The sequence below is a fragment of the Centrocercus urophasianus genome, unplaced genomic scaffold (genome assembly GCF_019232065.1).
Source record: "Centrocercus urophasianus isolate 14NV4802_14NV808 unplaced genomic scaffold, USGS_Curo_1.0 seq_17, whole genome shotgun sequence".
NCBI lineage: Eukaryota > Metazoa > Chordata > Aves > Galliformes > Phasianidae > Centrocercus > Centrocercus urophasianus.
Genome location: NW_024884722.1, coordinates 33,334,984 through 33,357,127, shown reverse-complemented (window position 1 = coordinate 33,357,127; position 22,144 = coordinate 33,334,984). Strand labels below are relative to the sequence as shown.

Genomic DNA, 22,144 nt, shown 5'->3' with positions numbered 1-22,144 from the left:
TTAGTACTTCTTTCACACAGAGCATAGAGATCCAAAGCTACATTTCCAATGAACAGAAGTACTTAAACTTTACCTAAGCTGATTTCACTTCATCTATCACAGTCTGTCAACAATTCCACTATCACTGCTGAACTTGAACTAGCAAATCTTAATTCATCCTTGCATGCTGAAACATGCCAGAATTCATTGTGCATAAGACAAATAGTTGAAATACGTCAAAAATTATTAAATAGACCAATTACTCTCAAAAATTTAATGAATAAATATCCACATGTTGTTTTTCAAGAACACCTCTCCTTCTCTATCTTCTTTTTAAATTCTGAAGAAGACATGCTACGAAGACTGCACTTTGGTAGTGCGCTTTACATTTCATCCATATCATCTCCTGACATATCAATACGCTGACTTTACACAGTCAGACAGAATCAAGACACCAGAGCTGCACCCTCTTACACTTTAGAGCTTAAATCCCTCTTTAAACTACTTCTTTAACGTACACATCTGAATGCATTCATCAACCTTGCAAAAGTAACCATCAAACTAAGTGACACAGTTAAGAGAAGTGTTATAACAACATTCTTTACTTGGAAAGTAACAGACACAAAAAGACAAATAAAGGCTTTATGCAAAATACAAGCTCCTAAGCATTTAATCACAGCATTTGGAACAAGGCCAGTTTTTACAGTGATGACATGAAAAAGGAAATTAATTGTCTACACAAGTACATAAATTAATAAGGTTAATTAAACTCACAAATTCCAAATGCTTGAGAAGATAAGTGATTTGAATAATATTTTGGGGCAAAAGCATGAATAAAAATGAAGTTTTACAGCTGCCATAATACATGATTCTATAAATTCATCTCCAGCTGTCCCAAACCGATACGGTTTCATAGTTAACACGATTTTAGAAACACGTCTAAAATGTATGTGAAAAGAAGTTCAAAACAGGATTTATTCTACTTTCCTAAGAAACTTTTTACATCCAGCAATATCAGTTCCATTACATTAAAATGTAACGTACTGCAAATTTTGCAAAATAGGTGCATATATATTCTACTACACAAGAAGTAACATTCTTGAATGGACAAGGGGATATACAACTGTCTCACAGCTTACAAAAACATATTCCTTGCCACTGCATAAACTCTGTTCAGTCTTACTTGCACTTGGAGGAAAATGCACTTCAACAGCTGATCTCCACACTTTCTCTAATGACACCTTCAGTGAGCCTTCCCCACACACACAACTACCAACCTTTCTTGCAACCCTGTGTGTTCCACAAAATTAAATGTTCAGCAGAACTGGTCTAACTCATACTACCCACAGGAGCTGCATCGTGCCACAGCACCTCCCCAAAGCAGTTCTTGAAGTCACTGTTTCAATGAAGCATGTGCAAAGATCCCAAGTCACATTCCATACACAACTATCTTGTGAAAAGTCATCAAGGAAGGGTATACGTGTAACCCGGACCGATGCACCAGGGAAAAGTGCTGGGCTTGGTCTCTTCCAGCTTACAATATTCTATGGTTCTATGTTTATACTTCAAGTGCACTGACTGAGAAATGCAATCGTAATCCAGATATTCCCCCTGTTAATAACATTTACTGTGTAGATAAATTAAAAATTAAAAATTAAAAATTAAAATTAACATGCTAATGGACTGAAGGCAAAGGGTTGCAAATAACCATGTAAATAAAACGTCAAGTGTGACTCAGAGTCAACTTGCATGAAGATTTTCTCTAAATTGTTCTGGGGGTTAACAGCAAGGTGCATTTGTTACAGGCTGGAAGCTACAGGCATGAGCCACGCTGCAAAAACTCAAACACATCTCTAATAAATACTTCAGTATGCGTCTGTACATGAGGATGGCTCAGGTCACATTTAAGTATGTGCTGGGAATGAAAGGACACTGTTTAAGAGACAAAGTGATCCAGCACTGAGAATCCACACTTGAGGCACGAGAGCAGAACAGTCCCAGAGAAGGTATTTATTTAATGGCCCTAAATAAAATTTGTCCCCATGTACAACTGGAACTACTGCTACTGTTCAAGACTAATTCTACCGTGAGCAAAAGACAGATGATTGATAGATTTACTGCCTACAGCTTTTCCATCATTCATCTTTCGCTTCTGACCTTCACCACAATGGCCATTTATGCTGAGCTGTGTGAAGTTAAACACCCCGTTTAACCAACATCTGGGGCACCTCCTCTAACTTAACTTGCACGGACAGTATAAGAATTATTTCAACGCTCACAAGGTGGTCAGGCACTGCACTAATTCACTGCATATTGTACTATCTGTTTTCGGCCACAGTTATTTAATTGTCCCTATGGGAGTACCTTTGCAAGACCTATAAAATGTACCTATAGAATGTACCTCTGCAACAAGAAACCAGGTAGAAATTAAGACACAGATATAAAGGAAAAAAACTTCTGGGGCTTTTTTTGTTTCATAAATTTTAAGCCTGGGAAAAGCAGCGTATTCTTTTCAACGGCAGTTCAGGAGTTTTTCCTGTAAACAGAAGATATAAAAAAATAATAATCCACTGTAGTTCTCAAAGGCTAAGGAAGCCTTTTAACCCTCAAGCAAACCTGCATGAAGATCTTGGTGGATTATGTCTTTGCTGTCTTCTGTCCCTTCTCAGCACTATCCTTTTTTTCTTGCTTAATATTTGCTGTACCCTGAATAGCATGCATAGCATACCCTGCATACTGTATAGAGAAAGGAAGTTGTCTAACAGAGTGAATTGAAATGACTTATATGAAATATTATTGCTTTGTGGCTGCATACTCATCAACATGTAGCTGGCTTAAGCATCTGAATCTCTAGGAACACAAAGCACTGACAGAATCATGGAAAACAGGATAGAAAAACTGTAACAATATAAAAATGCTAGAATTAAGTACTTGAATAGGTTTAATATTAATCAGTCTTGCAAGTGATAATAGTTATTTACCACACATTTAACTGTTTTAAATGACAGATTTCTCAAACAGCTACGGTGTAACAGGAAGCACAAGGAAGTACCTGAAACAGACAGAACACACAGACTTTTCAACTTAACAAAGAACCTATTCACCTCAACCAAAGTCTTGGACAGCTGCTGCAAGCATTCAGAGTAGAGAAACAAAATGCAAACTTCCCAAACCAACCCTATTGCTAATTCCCTGATGGTACGGCTGTAGTCACTGCATGAGATGTCAGACAGCACATATTTCACACTCTCCTGTGATATGCTCCACCTTTCCACAGGCTGCACCTCAGCCTTGCAACCAGAGTGCCAAAGGCAAATCACCCAACCTGCCACCATGCTTGCAAGGAAAACCAATGCAACTCAGTAAGATGTAACTTCATTTTCTCTCTTTGGCTCTCTCCTACTAAAGGCAACAGGGAAAGAAGGGAAACTCCTTGAAAAAAAAGCATGTAAAAAAACACCAACAATTTCACTCATGATGAAATTTTTCCCTTGCTATTTGTGATCATTTTCAAGCAGAGCCAAAGGAACAGCATTATTTTTAAGAGTGTACTACATAGCAAATACAGAATTTAATAATTTTCCCCAACCCCAGGAGTAAAACCAAATTGTTTCCTACAAAATGGGATAACAAGCAAGTACCAGACTGGGGTTCTTTGAACTTATTCATAGTACTCCACTCAGCAAATAAATCTTAATTCTTTTGTAAGCTCACCATAATAAAATTGAAGAGGCAACCAACATGAGAGCAATTGCACTACTATAGTAGAAATTAACTTTTTTTTTTGTTTGAAAGATGACACGCTTAATACAGGAAATACTGTCTTGATCATCCTGAAAATACAGTCTGACTGTGGAGTTAAGTGCAGGGCAGTGCTTATCTGTAAATGATTATGAGATTATAGAGATTCACCGAGGTCACTGTTCTTTTTGTAACCTACTTTCTGAGATTAGAGAAAGTGGTTTTTAAAGACTAATCACATCTGACCTGGGTAATTTTCCTTTGGGAACTATCATAGCTGATCATCACCTAATAGCTGCAAAACTCAGATGATTCTTAAACTGAAAATGAGTTAGGGTTATGAGATGTTTGCTCCACGTACAGAGAACAAACCAAGTATATCATTAAAATCAGTGTACAGCACTTCAGAATAAGAAGCCTGTTTTCCATTTCAGAAGGTATTTGTGAAACAGAAACAAACAATGACAGGGCAGCACACATCCATCTTCCTGGCCTAAGGAAACCCACAGGCAACCCTGGATAACACAATTGGCCTTACAGAGCACTCTTCTCACTCCCTCCCCAAATGAATCATTTACTGAGGAACTTATACTTGCAGTTTTCCTGCTCTTTTTGCACATCTCCAAGGCTGATATAGCAGAGAGCCTGTCTAAGCCTTTCAAAGAGCATATTCCTTTTAAAAGTGTAAGTACTTTAGCTGTTCTACTTCATACTAAGTTTCAAAGAAAGGTTGGTCAGCTCGGAGCATCCTTATGGCCAGCCTCAGGTACTGCAGCCATTCCCTTTTCACATGGGCTGAAATCTCGTTTAGCAACAAGTTTTGCCTTGTGTTTCCTGGTACGTGCAGCTCCGACCAAGAGGAAACATGGTTTAGACATGAGATACGTTAAATCCATAGCACACTACTTTGCCTGATACCCTGCACAACAAAGGCCCTGACAACTCTAATGGTTTCTTTCTGGACTAGTGTGCTTACTCTTTAGGAAGAACCATCAATCTAAAAAAAATCAGACCTTTATTTCTGCACCTTAAATATTCTCAATTATAGATTGAGCTAGGAATTTATGAGATGTTGCAAAGGCAGCTCCTGATGTCAATCCTACACACAGCTCTGAGCTCTGCCTGCCTTTTGCTCATTCAGGAGAGCACTGTGTGATCTCTTTTAACCCATACAGCCACCAATTCTCTCAGAACTTGAAGCAACTTCTTTTTTAAACTTATTTCCCCCCAAATGTTGCTGAAAATGTCCTCAGGGCTCTCAATGATTCTTTACACGCTTGTAGCCCAGACTGATGAAAATATAAAAATAACATTACCAAAGATTCAAAGATAACAAATACAGCCAAGCCCATGAATTTCAAGTATGTCATGCGCCAAAACAGTGAATTCTCTCCTAATCCAGTTAAACCACGGCTTCAAATGTATTATATTTATGAAAATGGTATTACCTCAATCCGATGATTAACTCTTTTTGAATACTCCTACTTTCCTTGAATGCCAACCACTACTAACATCATCACACAATCACAGAATCTTGTTTTCTCATCCATTAGGGCTGGAAATCACTCAGGAAGATGGCTCAGAACTTAGAATCATCACCAGTCACTATTATTTCCATAAATTTCCATGCAACCTTGTTTCACCTCCTTTCTAGATTCAAACATAGTGCCAAAAACATCCATTACAATGGCTACCCTGGCTCTTCTGCTTATGAAGGCTGGCATTCAGTACCCTTTGTACCACTCAATTGCTCTACAGGCAATTTAAGATTGTCTAGAAACTGTTTTATGACATGATAAGACATTTCTGGATATTTCCTACAAATGGTTTGGTTTGCCTGCTTTCCTAACATGATTTATTTCAGTAGCCCTCCGGCAATTTAAAATTTCCTTAAAGTTAGGAAGTTTGAGAAAACGCCTATCCCTGTGAGAGATCAGGTCTCATGGTAAGGGCTAAGAGCTAAGGAAGTACAGGAGAATGTTTTTTTCCTCTTATTAGGTTTTTTTTTTTTTTTTACAGATGGAAACATTTCATAAAACTTTGGGTGAATCAGCTGAAATGTAGCATTATGTCTGAGATGACTTCATTTGAGGAAACTCTTAACATGTAAGTAATTAATGAGGCAGATAGAAACGCACAAACTTAATTTCTAGCTGTTCAGTGCATGTTCAGTGTGTATCGACAAGGCTGCCCGCCGGTAGCAAAAATTTAACAAAACAAATAAAAACCATAAACATTACCTTTATAACGCCTTCCCCAGGCCCCATATCTGTGTAAATCTTGACGTTGTATGATATATTGGAGAAGGTTGGGGAATTATCGTTTGCATCAATCACCACGATATTGACCGTCACTGGGGTACTCTCCTGCACGCCATCAGAAGCTATCATCTTCAGGAGGAAAAAAGGGCAGGCAAGAAACATAATTTAACAGTGTATTCTTAAGACAACTGCAACTATGAGAAAGCACAGTATAACAAGTAAAAAGCAGTATTTAGCTCTACATTTGTTTTCTAACACACAGCAAATTACAAGAAGCTTAGATTGAGCTTGAGTCAGCAGTGTGTAAGAAACAGGACAAAAGCACCTTCAAAAAGTACTGTGTCAGAAAAGCAGAAGAAATGAGAGGGAGTGGCTGTGTTCCAGGGCTGGGATCTGAGCTGGCAGGACGTGCAGCAAGTCCCCAGCTGTGCTGGACACCTTGAAGGAGCAGGACCTGGCCACAGAACACCGACATGTTCAACAGTGCGTGTCTCAGGCACTGTAATATGTAGGATCTGTCGTCCACCTATGTTGAATTTCAAAGACAGCATTTTAATGTGGGATGTGAAGAGCTAGAAGGTCGTCCTATGCCACAGACAAAAATCTGAATTCTCTCTCTTTTCAAATGTGTTTTGCCTATATATCCTTTTGCAAACTGGCTTAGAACTGTTCCAGGGTTTCCTGACTGACTGCTAACTGCCTCTACTAATACAGAAGTAGAAAGTAGAGACATCGTGTTCCTAGCCCAAGGGCTAAGAGAAGGCAAAGTTGGCCTCAAGGCCAAGCATAAAAGAGGAAGGTTGGACTGTATCATGGTGGGTGGCAAAGAGCAGAAAACAGGCCTGGAACCGTTGATATGATGCCAATACAGGGGGATCTTAAATCTTGCTATCAAGCTGAAAACATGCTTTTTGGAAGAGAACACCGTTGGGTAGTGCCACCACTTTGCCACTTCTTCTTCACCTCTGTCATTTTAATAACCTGCAGTGGTGTTACAACTAATTATTTTTCAACCCATGCTCTGACTGATGCCTGGTATGCCTTCAGAAGGACTGAGCTTACCGAGAAGGTGTAGAGGTGCTGGGCTTCTCTGTCAACAGGCTGCAGCAGGGTGAGGTAGCGGGTGATGCCACTCTGGGTCACAGTGAAAAAGGTATTGTAATCATTCAGGAAGAGATGGAGCTGTGGGTCCTTGGTCTTTAAAAAGAAACAAAACCACCACATTCTGTTATTAATTCTTACACACCATTAAGTTTCCAGTTACTCAGTGCATGTGCTAAGTCTCATCAAAACCTAAATACCCAGAAAGCAGAATACAATGATTGATGAATCTATGAAACTGTAAAAAAATAATAAAAATAAACTAACTTTATATAATAAACTATTATAATTATAATATAATATTATAATAACTAACTTAACAGCAGCGAGAAACCAGATCCAAGTATCTGTTTTCAATCATACTGGAAACAAAACAAAACCTGTGTGGATTAATGAAGCAGTAACACAGGTGGGCTGGTGCAGTGAAAAAGGATAATGATACGTGTTGAAACATACCACTAGACAAATGCTATTCAGGGATTTTCTTTGTCTTGGACAGAAATCAAAACATACTGATGCAAGATCTCTAATTTCTCAGTTGATCAGATCAAAACCATACTAGAACAATTATGGTACAATTTTCAGTTTGGAAGTAACGTTTATGGTAACAACAACAAAATGAAACCAAAGGCATTGTACTTTGTTAGTCAAGGCTTCTCTAGGCAGCCTGCTGGGGGGACATATTATGAACTGAGAGATTATACATTGCCCCCACAACCGGGCAAGCACCAAGAGAGGTAATGTAATGCTGCTGCGGCATGCAAGACCACAGACAACAAACCTATCGTTAGATACCCTGGGCAGGCAGAAATACCTTTTGGTGCAAATGGGATCTCAGCTAAGACAAAAGAGGAAGAAAATTCCTGCCATAGACAGAACCAGAAATTATTATTCAAAGAGAACAGAGCAGATAATTAAAGTCCAGAACCTCAAGCCAGTTCTGTCCTGAGCTTGCCACCTGGCTAAGAAGCTGCAAAATGGACTTGCTATCCTGAGTCCTTACCCCTCAGTCACTGGATGCCAGCACAGAACAAACAAAGGGGTGTTTCCTGGTGTTTTGAAAAGCCCTACAAACTACCACACTTCATTTATCTTTTGAAGAAAAGCTGTTGGAGCTGGGCTTCAACTTGGAGAAAAGGCCCTAAGGAGACTTCAGTGTACACCTTCCAGTATTTAAAAGAGCTTATAAACAAGAGGAATGACTTTACATATAGACAGATAGTGACAGTGCAAGGGGGCATGGTTTTTTAAACTAAAGGGGAGAGTTAAGTTAGCTATTCGGGAGAAAATTTTCACTCAGAGGGTGGTGAGGCCCAGGCACTGCTGTCTAGAGAAGCTGTGGATACCTCATCTCTGAAGGCATACAAAGGAAGGTCCCTGGGCAGCCTGATCCAGTGGGGGGTAGCTAGCCCATAATAGGGGGGTTGCAAATGGATGGGCATTAAGGTTCCTTCGAACCCAAGCCATTCACAGAATCACAGAATGGCCAGGGTTGGAAGGGACCTCAAGGATCATGAATCTCCAACCCCCCACCACATGCAGGAACACCAACCTTCACATTTAATACCAGACCAGGCTGTCCAGGGCCCCATCCAACCTGGCCTTGAACACCTCCAGAGATGGACAGGGCATCCACAGCCTCTCTGGGCAGCTGTTCCAGCACCTCACCACACATTCTGTGATTTTCTGTTATTGAAATGACAGAAGTGCAAATTGTGACCAGGACTAAGTATTTATGTTATAATCCTCCATCTCTTTAGAGATAATTTTGTGCTATTAACATGATTAGACTGCAAAGGTTATTTCACATTACAATTAAATTTGAGAAAAAAAAAACAACATTATCTCTTATTGCCTTCTGTATTCCAATAAACATATCTATGCCCTTGTATGTTAATTTAATCCTAACTCAATACTTTACTCTCAGTTACTCTTCAGTTTATTTCTGTTATATGAGGTGATGTGAGATTATATGGGAAGAAAGAAAATGCTATTTGGAAAACACAAAAGGCTACGGGATGAGTTACGTAAAAATTGTATCTAACCGTCCCATATGACGTGGAGATGAGGCTATTACGAAGAACAAAACTTAACAGAAAATCCAGTGGCTGCACAAAGCATAACTTGACAAGTAGTTTTACCAGCTGTTTTTCACTGCAATGCTACACAATGTGCCCCGTATAAAGTAAGATGCAACGGTTAGCTACATTTAACGCATTATCCAAAGAAGTAGCATTATATCATTCACTGAATGATTTCTCATTCTCATCTGATTCTCTGAATCTGAAATGCTTCTAGAAAGTTAACACCTGCCTTGTTATTATTGTCATTTTACAGGAATGAAGAAAGAAAACAGACTACAGGAAAGTTCACCAGTCCCTACAACCCAGCAGGCAAAGACACTCTAACTCTAACATGCACTAAAAGTCATAATAGACAACTATGAGGACAGACTGGGACAATGGAAGGAGAAAGAAATTTATTTTTAGCAATCCAAAATACTCTGAAGCACCTATTTTTGGAAGGCTAAGATTTTAGTATTCAAACGTAAAACCATCTCAGTTACTGAATGCTACTTGAAAGAAATATCAAAGTGTTCCAAATCAATGGTTTTCTACTGCCCAAAGCTTTGCTGTAACTAAGCCAACTTTCAGTAAAATTAAAATGCATTTTACACCTAGCAATGCAAATGGTAATCTCTTTCTTTCCATGCAAAATTATGGAAGGTAACTGCCAATAATTGTTCACTTTGTAGACAGGATAAAGTCAGTCAAAAGTTTAATTTCCAAATGCTCTGGCTGGTTGTTCGGGTTCTTGCTTGTCATATCATTAATACACAGTACTTTTTCCCCTAATTTGTTATTGAGAAAAAACAATGGATAATAGATAATTCTATACACTCCAAAAGTCATCTATCCTATTCCTTAGCTATTTTTGTCTTAAAATTTTTTATCCCAGTGTCTACATCAAACCAAATTTAATGCAATAAGTACCTGTTTTTACTATTTCTATGCATGTTGGGCATACAAAACAATTTATTTTCTTAATATTTGCAGTGGTTTGCCTTTACATTTTTAACACGCTTCATGCTGAAAGAAAGTCTGCATGACTGTGCACACATCACCTGGCAGATACTATGAATGAACACAATTATGGGAAACAACTCATTCATGCTGCCTACAAAATTTCACATGCTTTAGTTTCTTAAACTATTACTTCAGGTGGCCTTGGATTGACCACTGATACCTAACCAAACTCCTGATAGATGTAAACTGGTTTGTATCTAATAAATTGTTTAGCGCATGATTTTAAGCAGAAAACTATCAGAATCCACGTGACTGAGTAAACATGTGACCTGCAAGGACTATTTCAAGCACACAGTGCAAACCGAAGATGGTTTATGTGCTTTAGACCTCTTAGTAGACTGTATGGGAACTGCTGAGTCACGGCCTGAACCTCTGATTGATCACCTGAGGTGAGCAACAAGTCAGCCAGAGGAGCACAGGTGAAGGCAATTCAGCTGTGCTGCCAGAAGGGGTGGGGCCAGGCTCCACCCCTCCTGGACCTATTTAAGAGCTGGCTACCAGTAGGGAAGGATCTCTTCTGGAGATTGGCTCTGCTGGAGTTTTGTGAGTGAGCCCAGGATAGTGGTGACCCTTCTATTTATCCTCTTTTTGTTATCATAGTCTGCTTTGTCAAACTCTCTTGCTTATTTCATAATTATAACACCTTAATATTCATTGATTATACAGTAGACACTTCTTAAAGGAAAAAGAAAAAAAATACTTTCTGTAATAGTGAAGATGTATATAAAATATATATAATTATATAAAGAGCATAAGACAATTATAACATAAGCATGGCACAACTCTTCTGAATTGCACAGGTCTACATCCCAGATGAACTTGATCTGGTGTGTTTAAAGGGCTCTTTGCAAACTTCAGGACAGGAGTGATATTCTCAGTCTCACAGAAACACTGACGGGGCAGAGAATAATGAAGGACAGGGGAAAACATATACGTAAACACCTAAATCACACAATTCCAACCAAAAATCATTTTGCAAACATAATACCATTACCTATGGGAATGGCACCTGATACAAGCTACAAAGCAAAAACACCTCTGCAAAATGAATGCAAGTAAAGAAACATAAACGTACCAGTGATGAACGTCGTATAAAAGCAGTACATTTTGGGGAAAAAAAAATGGTTATAGACAAAAATACGAGATGCAAAAAGTGCTCCCATGCACTACTGACAAACAAAGCCTGGGTTTAAGTTCATTCTGCTTGAATTTTTCACAGAAACAAACTAAAGTTTGAAAACTTGTGCTGATGTTTATGTTACCTTTCCCATTTTCTTTTCCACTCATCGGAGCTTACGGCTCCTTCTAGAAGAAGCAGTTTTCTACGCTTTACTAAGATCAAAGCAAAATTGCATGATATTGTCCAGAATGAATGAACAGACAACATGTTTCAACATTCCAAAGCACTCAGCTGAATGAATATATTTGGCTGTTAATTTCTCCAGGGAGCCAGAACAAGCCCCAGCTCCACTGAGTATTTCATGATTTGGGCATTTTTCCTGCTTCATTTCATTATGTTCACTTTTCAGATTTATGGAAAGACAGTCCAAAATCCAGGAGGGATTTGTGCATCAGAAAGGAAAAAAGGAGTTTGCTTTGGTTGCTAAATACTGGCTGTGCCAAGACTAACCACTGCCTAATCCCTTCAGTGCTATGAAGAAACACAAAAATGCCGATCTTGGAGGAAAATAGGCAAGGAGTTCTGCATGGCCTGATGAGCCTGCTTCTCCAGGTTCACAGTAGCTTGGATTGAGCAGAAAAGGTAGACACAGTGTCTCAGTGCTTCTCCTACACCTTCAACTTTACTATTAAGATATTATGAGACTAAAGCGCACTCTGAACATGAGCCGACAGTGTGCCCAGGTGGCCAAGAAGGCCAATGGCATCCTGGCCTGCATCAGAAACAGTGTTGCAAGCAGGAGCAGAGAGGTGATTGTTCCCCTATATTCAGCACTGGTGAGGCCACACCTCGAGTACTGTGTCCAGTTTTGGGCCCCTCACTGCAAGAAAGATATTGAGGCCCTGGAACGTGTTCAAAGGAGGGCAACAAAGCTGGTGAGGGGTCTGGAACACAGGGCTGATGAGAAGAGGCTGAAGGAGCTGGGAATGTTCAGCCTGGAGAAGAGGAGGCTCAGGGGAGACCTCATTGCTCTCTATAACTTCCTGAAGGGAGGTTGTAGTGAGCTGGGGGTCGGCCTCTTCTCTCGTGTCATTAGTGATAGGACCAGGGGGAATGGCTTCAAGCTACGGCAGGGGAGATTCAGGCTGGACATGAGGAAGTATTACTTTTCAGAAAGGGTGGTCAGGCACTGGAATGGACTGCCCAGGGAGGTGGTGGAGTCACCGAGCCTGGGGGTGTTCAAGGAAAGGCTGGATGTTGTGTTGAGGGACATGGTTTAGTGGGAGCTATTGGTAATAGGTGAACGCTTGGACTGGATGATCTTTTAGGTCTTTTCCAACCTTGGTGATTCTATGATCTCATAAGTTTTCATGATCATAGAATCACTGAAGTGGGAAAAGACCTCCAAGCTCATCCAGCCCAACCGGTCATCTATCATCAGTGTTCCCCACTAACCTATGTCTCTCAGCACCACATCTAAATGTTTCTTGAACACCTCCAGGGACAGGAACTCCACCACCTCCCTGGGCAGCCCATTCCGGCACCATCACAGAATTGTAGGGGTTGGAAGGGACCTCCAAAGATCATCAAGTCCAACCCCCCGCCAAAGCGGGTTCCCTACACCAGGTTGCACAGGTAGGCATCCAGGCAGGTCTTGAACATCTCCAGAGGAGACTCCACAACCCCTCTGGGCAGCCTGTTCCAGTGCTCCGTCACCTCACTGTACAGAAGTTCTTGCGCACATTTGTGCGGAACTTCCTATGCTGCAGTTTCCGGCCGTTTCCCCTTGTCCTGTCTCCACTCACCACTGAAAAAAGACTGGCCTCACCACTATGGCTCCCACACCTCAGATATTTATAGAACTGGATCAGGTCCCCTCTCAGTCCTCTTTTCTCAAGGCTGAACAGACCCAGTTCACTCAGCCTTTCTTCATAGGAGAGATGCTCCAGGCCCTTCACCATCTTTGTGGCCCTCCACTGGACTCTTTCCAAGAGGTCCCTGTCTTTTTTGTACTGGGGAGCCCAGAACTGGACACAGTACTCCAGATGAGGCCTTACCAGGCCAGAGTAGAAGGGGAGGATCACCTCCCTCGACCTGCTGGACACGCTCTTTTTAATGCATCCCAGAATGCCATTGGCCTTTTCGTCCACAAGGGCACACTGCTGGGTCATGGCCAACCTGTTGTCCACCAAGATGCCCAGGTCCCTGTCTGCAGAGCTCCTCTCCAGCAGCTCATCCCCCAGCCTGTATTGGTGCATGCCATTATTCCTCCCTAGGTGTAAGACTCTACACTTGCTTTTGTTGAACCTCATCCGGTTTCGTACTTTCGTAGAAGAAATTTTTCCTAACATTCTACCTGAATTTCCCCTGGTGCAACTTGAGGCTGACGACTTCAGCTGTACAGCTGTTCAGGCAAACAGAACCCATGGAGTAGAACAATAAGTAAAAATCCTGAGTAAGCAACAGAGATAAAAGCCAACCTGGAAAAATTTTGTCAGGGTACATTATGAATTTTTTTGTTTTTCCTATTTAACTACTTTTATTTCTTCAAAGTAAGGTCATTAAATGATACTTAATTGTACAACTTAAAACCAGCAACAGCAAAGAAAGGTCCACCATTTATGCCATCTCCACTTAGGAGGATATTATGCCAGAAGACTAACAAGAGAACCAAAGTTGATGCTGAGCAATGCTTTATTTCCAAATTCTTTCAGGATTCAAAAAGGAAAGAAAACCTGTCTTTATAAATCCTAAAGAAAGAAAAGCAATATTCCTTTCTCTTTTGGTAGTGTTAATGGTGATATTAAGGGACTGTTACATTCACGAAGACTATTTTCTGAATTAATATTTTGTAATGTGACTGTTAGAATGTCACAGAAGTGCCATACAGGGACAGCAGTAGTTTGAAAACGCACCTCTAGGAAAAATACTGGCTGCAAAACAAGTTCAAACAACAACAGTGTAAGTAAGATACAAGCAATCAGGCAAAAATCAGATCAAAATGCTTTGGTATTTAAGATGTCTCAGTATTTCTGGCTTATGGTAGGAATCCACTGTTCCTCCTTATCTGCATATGTTCATGAAAATCCATAACCTTTTAAGTTATATTTCAAATTTGTCCATTCACTCATCAGAAATCCATATTTACTAAGTGCACTCACTTATTCTTTGTTTTGCCCTTTTGGTTTGGGATGGAGGCACCTTCATGTAAAATAATCTTTCCTTTACGTTTTCCTTTACGTGTTCTCTAAAAGCATGAATGCTGAGCAACTACCAACCTAGTCTGACTTCAACTTCACGGACATGAAGGATAAGGCAAGAACATGATCTGATGAGGAATGGAGGAACTCCCCTGCCTCGGGATCTGCAGAAGCATCTGGGTTACTACAAAGATGCTTTATGAATGCATGCTGGCACACGTTAATGCCTCTGAACATAAGCTGGTACACTTTATAAACATGCCACTGTTTTGAGTTCTAATGAGCAATGCACAAATTACCTTGCTCCTCGAGTTTATTCATCACGACACTGTGTGTGGTATCAGTGAACAGCCTGGCAGTCAAGCAGCAGTAATAAATGTGAATGCTGATTAGTTTATTTTGACTTTGAAATTAAATCCTGTCTTTTAACATGGTTTTATTTTTTTGTGCGCTTCTATGAGATTCTACAAGATTCAGCACACAAGGCAGTTTCTGTACAGTGCTTTTCCTCAACCTTTTAAAAGGAAGTATCAGAAATTAGTATTCTCCTGAGGATGCAAAAGAGTGAGGAAGCAAGTGTCTTGAGAAGCCTTTTGTAAACATCAGTCAGACCATTCAGTTTATAATTCCTATCTCACCTTCAGTTTACTTTGGTCTTAAGGTACTCATGTAGCTTAATTTAATTTATGCCATTTAAACAGACTACTTTAATTATATCAGCACTTGACAGTGCTGTTCTAGTTAAAGGCCCATTTGAAATGTCACATCTATGAATTAATTTTTGGAAGGTTTATAGCAGGACCACATTATAATTCCTAGGAGATTTACATTTAGAAGCTGAGTTGTATTTGCCTAAGATATACAGTTAAGATGACCACTTTCTTCATACATATAATCTGAGGGCAGGGAGTTACTTTAGTAAGAAATATAATCTTGGCTGATTTGTCAATTAGAAGACCAAATAGACTATCTTTGGTCCGTGCCACTACTGGAAAATAACTTGCACCAGCACGTAGATGACTTACGTCAACTTCTCATCAGAAATCCCTATTTTCTAAGAGCATCAATTTACAGTATGGGCTGCTGAGACAGAGCAACTCTTCACTCCTCTTGCCATGTTTGGGAACTAAGCCCTGCCTCTGAAAGCTATCCTTCCTTATGGGAAGTGACCCAGTGGGTACAGAGCCATCCTAGCAGCAGGGAGAAGGGCAGACCACGAGGGTCACTGCGCAGTCTTTTGCATCCTTCCTGCCCTGGCACATGGCATCAAATCTCAGCAGGGCCAGAGATTTTCATTATTTTGTCTTCACTTCCGGAGGGGACCGGGGCTGGAATCAAAATTACCATTTTTGCATAGTGCTGGTCAATCCTGACTTGAGTATGGGAACAATGCAAAGCAAAAATAGACGTCCCTGCTGCAGGGTGAGCAGCATGCAGCCTGGCACAAGGATACTCCCTGCCCAGTCCTGCTTCCAAATGGAGTCAAGACACCAGAGCAGCGCAATCCCAATGCCTGAAACTGTAGCAGGGCAGAAGAAGAGAAGCCCACGATAGAAGCAGATAGCAGTAGGGTTTTGGGAACTGCATGCCCGCTACTTAGTGGTGGAAGACTACTCCTACGATTCTGTTGAGAAGCACGGATCAGACTACCCAACCACCCAGCCCACTGGGATCAATGCTTTGCAGACAATTTATTTTTCTTTCTTATATTCTGTTCTTTAAGGAATGATGGCGATTTGCCTTAGTTTAGAGAAGTTTATTGTTTATTATTCATCTTTCAATATTAAGACTACGTTTCAGAACTTGCATCAAATCAGGCTTTCTTTTAATCTGATTTATTCCTTTTTTTTTTCTTCTTTTTTTTTTCTTCTTTTTTTTTTCTTTTCAAACAAATATAGGAAATTTGAGGGAAATTCACCACAAAGCAGTACTGGTTAACTGTGATTCAGACTGCAATTCTGAAACCTTTCCAGACGATTTCACTGCTATGGAGAAGCACAGACGCTTGAATGCTTCAGCAAGAGACCTTGCTCCCTTTTAAATTTCATTTGAATTTCAAGTTTCATTTGAAATATTTTAATAGATTAATGGACTTGCAATGAATCAACACAAAAGAGCAGAAGCTTGTCCCAGTTGTCCATCACACAGCAGGAGGCTGCATTAGCATTTGGTGCCACATCATTTCATAGCCCAGAAAGCCCTGGTAGTTATTCATCACACAAAACTGAAATATTAACCTTTTTCAATAATATACAAATATCAGAAGCTGGGATACTTTTGGCTGTACTGCATTTTGAATCATGTAAATGAATGTTTGTCCTTAACTTATGGGTATTAGGAAAAGGTTCTTCACCAGAGTGTGGTGAGCACGGAACAAGCAGGAGATGCAGAGCCCTCTGGTCAAACCCACTTGCAATATAGATGATTTTGAGCTATCAAATGCTGAGTTTTCAGTCTCACGTATAATGCAGCACATAGCAACAACAGCAAAGAACCTTACGTGATCAAACCTGCCTTTGACGTCTTGTGGTTGGAAATTTACAACCACCAGGGAAAGTGCAAGTTGAAAAGAGCACTGATAACTAGTAATCTGAAAAAGCTCTGGAGGTTAATGAAGATGAAAGTCCTTCATCCATTCCCTTGGAAGGTGCAAGAGTACCTTCTAGGAAACAGGAGAGAGTCTGAAATATTTCAAGCACAACTGATGCAGTCCCTCCTCACCAGCCATGCCACAGGACTTCATTTACCCCTGCAGACCCTGTACACACAGTACGATTTTCCTAGGCAGCCACACATGTAAAAGCCATAAGGACACATAGCTCCCAGGTGCTTGACCAGCAGTGGACTCGCAGATATGGAAACACCAGCAGCACACCACGTAGTAATAGCCAGATTTATGTACTATTTTCACCTGTCCACCTCTCAACCCAGCAGCAAGGCAACCCAGGTAGAAGTGGTTCTCAACCAGCTCTCCAGCTTGCAAAAATCCCTATTCTGGGTTTAGAATCATAGAATCATAGAATCACCAAGGTTGGAAAAGACCTAAAAGATCATCCAGTCCAAGCGTTCACCTATTACCAATAGCTCCCACTAAACCATGTCCCTCAACACAACATCCAGCCTTTCCTTGAACACCCCCAGGCTCGGTGACTCCACCACCTCCCTGGGCAGTCCATTCCAGTGCCTGACCACCCTTTCTGAAAAGTAATACTTCCTCATGTCCAGCCTGAATCTCCCCTGCCGTAGCTTGAAGCCATTCCCCCTGGTCCTATCACTAATGACACGAGAGAAGAGGCCGACCCCCAGCTCACTACAACCTCCCTTCAGGAAGTTATAGAGAGCAATGAGGTCTCCCCTGAGCCTCCTCTTCTCCAGGCTGAACATTCCCAGCTCCTTCAGCCTCTTCTCATCAGCCCTGTGTTCCAGACCCCTCACCAGCTTTGTTGCCCTCCTTTGAACACGTTCCAGGGCCTCAATATCTTTCTTGCAGTGAGGGGCCCAAAACTGGACACAGTACTCGAGGTGTGGCCTCACCAGTGCTGAATATAGGGGAACAATCACCTCTCTGCTCCTGCTTGCAACACTGTTTCTGATGCAGGCCAGGATGCCATTGGCCTTCTTGGCCACCTGGGCACACTGTCAGCTCATATTCAGCCGAGCATCAACCAACACCCCCAGGTCCATTTCCTCTACGCAGTCCTCCAGCCACACCGCCCCAAGCCTGTAGCGTCGCCTGGGGTTGTTGTAGCCGAAGTGCAGGACCCGGCATTTGGCCTTGTTGAAACTCATCCCATTGGCTTCAGCCCAGCTCTCCAGCCTGTCCAGATCCCTCTGTAGGGCCTCGCTACCCCCAGGCAGATCCACACTTCCAGCCAATTTGGTGTCATCTGCGAACTTACTGAGGGTGCACTCGATGCCCTCATCGAGGTCATCAATAAAGATATTGAAGAGGACAGGCCCCAGCACCGACCCCTGGGGAACACCACTCACGACCGGTCGCCAGCTGGATTTGACTCCATTCACCACCACTCTCTGTGCCCGGCCCTCCAGCCAGCTCCTTACCCAGCCAAGAGTGTATCCATCCAAGCCTCTGGCTGCCAGCTTCTGCAGGAGAATGCTGTGGGAGACAGTGTCAAAGGTTTTGCTGAAGTCTAGGTAGACCACATCAACAGCCTTTCCCTCATCCACCAGATGGATCACTAGATCATAGAAGGAGATCAGGTTGGTCAAACAGGACCTGCCCTTCATGAACCCATGCTGGCTAGGCCTGATCCCCCGGTCATCCCGCACATGCCACATGATCTCCCTCAAGACAATCTGGTCCATAACCTTCCCTGGCACCGAGGTCAGGCTAACAGGCCTGTAATTCTCCGGATCCTCCTTACGACCTTTCTTGTAAATGGGAGTCACACTGGCAAGCCTCCAGTCTTCTGGGACCTCACCAGTCAACAAGGAGCGCTGACAGAATGTGGACAGCAGCTCGGCTATCACCTCCGCCAGTTCCCTCAGAACAGTTTAGAATATGTCCATCCAGCATACCAACCTGTCAGTCTTACAGACAGACCTACTCGGTTTCAGTCTTTCACTCTTCAAGTGATTAATCTTCTACATTTTTGTGAGGTCAGTGTATGTTAACAAAAGCATGTCATAAAGATGCCCTAGAATTCCAGATTTCTGCAGTCAACAGCCCTTTGTGGAAATAACCAGAACTGTCTCCACACCAAAGCAAATCTGAACCAAAGGGTTTTACTAGTATTTTCATGGAGCTATGGATAAGACAAAACACTGGTATTTTAGGCAAAAGATAGCTAAAAACATCCCAATAATTTTTAATGCACATATGAATCACAGCCCTGAGAGAAGTTACCTTATTAGTAGCTCCAAAAGGACTTAGCCATGGGCACTAATTCTTATGAATTTTTTGTTGTTGTTGCATTCAGGAAAACTGAGCTTCACACATTATACAAGTACAAACTACATTGTGTCCTATGAATATAAACATGCACCTCTTACTTGCACCTTACTTATTCCTAATTGAAGCAATCTACAAGCTCTTGTTACTTTGGTCCAACAACAGAGCCCCCTGATTTTAACAAAAGCAATGCTGAAGAAGAGTATTTCACATATAGCAACAGCAGTCATTAGCAATGCCTGCTGTTGGCTGCCAACGCACTTGTTCCTTAACTTTCATACCGCCCCTAAGAATCACAGCATCCTTTGAGTTGGAAGGAACCCTAAAAGGTCATGTAGTCCAACTCTCTGGCAATGAACAGGGACATCTGCAGCTAGATTAGGTTGCAGAAAGCCTGGTTCAGCCTGACCTTGAATACCTCCAAGGATGGGGCATTCACCACATCTCTGGGCAATCTGTGCCAGTGCTTCACCAAGATTATTGTAATAGACTTTTTCCTTATATCCAGCCTAAATCTCCCTCCCCAAGAACACTTCCCCTTGTTCTGCCACCACAGACCATGCTAAAAAGTCTGTCCTCCCTTTCCTGTAGCTCCCCTTTAAATATTGAAAGGCTGCTCTCAGGTCACCTCTCAACCTTTTCCAGGCTGCACAGCCCCAGCTCTCTCCACCTATCCTTATAGGAGAGGTATTCCATTCGTTCGATCATTTTTGTTGCCCTCTTCTGGTTGTACTCCAATAGGTTCACATCTCTCCTGCACTGAGGACTCCACATCTGGACTCAGCACTCCAGGTGAGGCCTCACCAGCACAGAGTAAAGGGGCAGGATCACCTCCTTTGACCTTCTGGCCATGCTGCTTTGGATGCAGCCCAGGATATGGTTGGCTTTCTGGGCTGCGAAGGCACATTGCTAACGCATGTCCAGCTTTGCATCCACTGGTACCCCCAGGTCCTTTTTGGCAAGGCTGTGCTCCATCCTCACATTCCCTAACTTGTACTAACAGTGGGGGTTGCCACGACCCAGGTGCAAGACCTTGCACTTGGATTTGTTGAACCACATGAGGCTCTCCTGGGCCCATTGCTTGAGCCTGTCTAGGTCTCCCTGAACACAAAGCTGAACACACAGCTTGGTGTAATCAGCAAACAGTTTATTTACCAAATTGCAGGCATTGGTGTAGAAACACTGCAGCTGGGTAGTTGGTCATGTCACCTTCTTGGAAAGTAACTCCTTAGTTCCTTTGAAGTATTTAGCTTTAGCCTCTCTTTTGTCTTCATCATAACATGCAGCTGGTTGAGGACCTCCATTAGCACCTTATCCCTCTAACTTAGCTCTGTCGCCTGTCGTCTTGTCATGTGCAGGCTCACCACCACTCCCTTCTCCCTTCAAACCTAGTTTGAGTCCTATCAGCGACTCCAGACAAATCCTGGGTCAGAATTCTTTTTCCCCTATGACCAAGGTGGATCCCATCAGCTGCCATTGGGCCATGCGCTGAATCAACTGGTTGAAAAAGCCAAAATTTGTCCGGTGGCATTAGCCTCTTTACTATGTATTTATCAGATGGGTCCCCCTGGTCTTCTCAGTATCCCTCCTTGGCACTGAAGGGATAGAGGGGAACATCACCTGTTCTCTCGTTCTGCCTACTGCTAAACTATAAAAATCTCTAGAAACCGTAAGCCTACAGCTCAGCTTCCCTTAGGTATCCACAGATAACAACAGAACAGAAACAAAACAAAAAAGTAAAGATGACTGCTGGAGAGACAACGGTAAATAGGGCAAAAGGAAACACCAACAAATAAAAGATATGATAGCATCAACGTTTGAACCAGAAGAAAAGACGGTCATACAGACTTTGCATGATTACTATCTGGTTTACAACTCTTTTGGACATGTTCAATTTTAACCATGAAAGATGATAGTATCAAAACCTGAGCTGAGGAAAGAACAAAATGAGCACTTAGCCTCCTTTTTTCTTGTTCCTCATCTTATGAATTGTGCATGGAATTAATAATTCCTTCCATTTTGAGTTTCTCTTTCTCATTTCCTCATACACTGTGGAAGATCTACCATTCTCATGAAATGCATTTCTTCTCCAATTTGCGCTATGCACCCATTTTTAACAGAAGGCAGTTAAGCATAGCTAGGCAAAAAAAAAGAAAGTTAGCTTCCCAGTTCATGATCACTTTAAAACCCATTTGAACTCAATGAAAAGAAATCCACGTAATAGTAAATAGAAGTTTTTTTTAAAAAAAACTGTTAAGCTTTCAATAAAAACATGAAAAAAAAATCCAGGAAACACTAGCATGAGAATATTTAAGTTTCTATTTAAGACTAGAAGTTTCTTATAGAGCGACATACCTCCTCAACATCGTTGTCCAACACTGTGATTTGCAATGGAGAGGTCAGATTCCGGCTATCTGAGATGGTTGTTCCCACTGGGGAGGATTCAAGGATAAAGCCCTCGTATGTAGATTTTGTAAAGTAAGGTTTCTGATTGTTCTCATCAAGGACTTCAATATGCAAATTGGCAAAGGCAGGAAGAGGATGGCCGTTGTCTTGTTCAGCCTAAAAAATAACAGAAAGCTCATCTGTCAAAGGGTCTCACAGACAGTGAAGTAAAATTATGAACAATTACTAACCAGTGTTGGCTTGCTTTTATTCATTACAATCCAGTTGCACATCACATAGATCACTGTGTTATGAGATTTTGCAACGGGAAATAAAGAAATGCCAATGACAAATTACAT

The 22,144-nt window shown here is 41.6% G+C and overlaps 1 protein-coding gene across 2 annotated transcripts in view; it reads right to left on the bottom strand.

The window, feature by feature from the left end:
* Positions 1–22,144, bottom strand: part of PCDH15 (protocadherin related 15) — a 643,190-nt gene that overhangs the window by 154,748 nt on the left and 466,298 nt on the right. For both annotated transcript variants that reach the window (XM_042818673.1, XM_042818671.1), the window contains exons 14-16: positions 21,756–21,962; positions 7,044–7,178; positions 5,961–6,110 (exon numbers count right to left, since the gene is read on the bottom strand). In XM_042818673.1, coding sequence (XP_042674607.1) covers positions 5,961–6,110; positions 7,044–7,178; positions 21,756–21,962 — 492 coding nt within the window. The remainder of the gene's footprint in view (positions 1–5,960; positions 6,111–7,043; positions 7,179–21,755; positions 21,963–22,144) is intronic.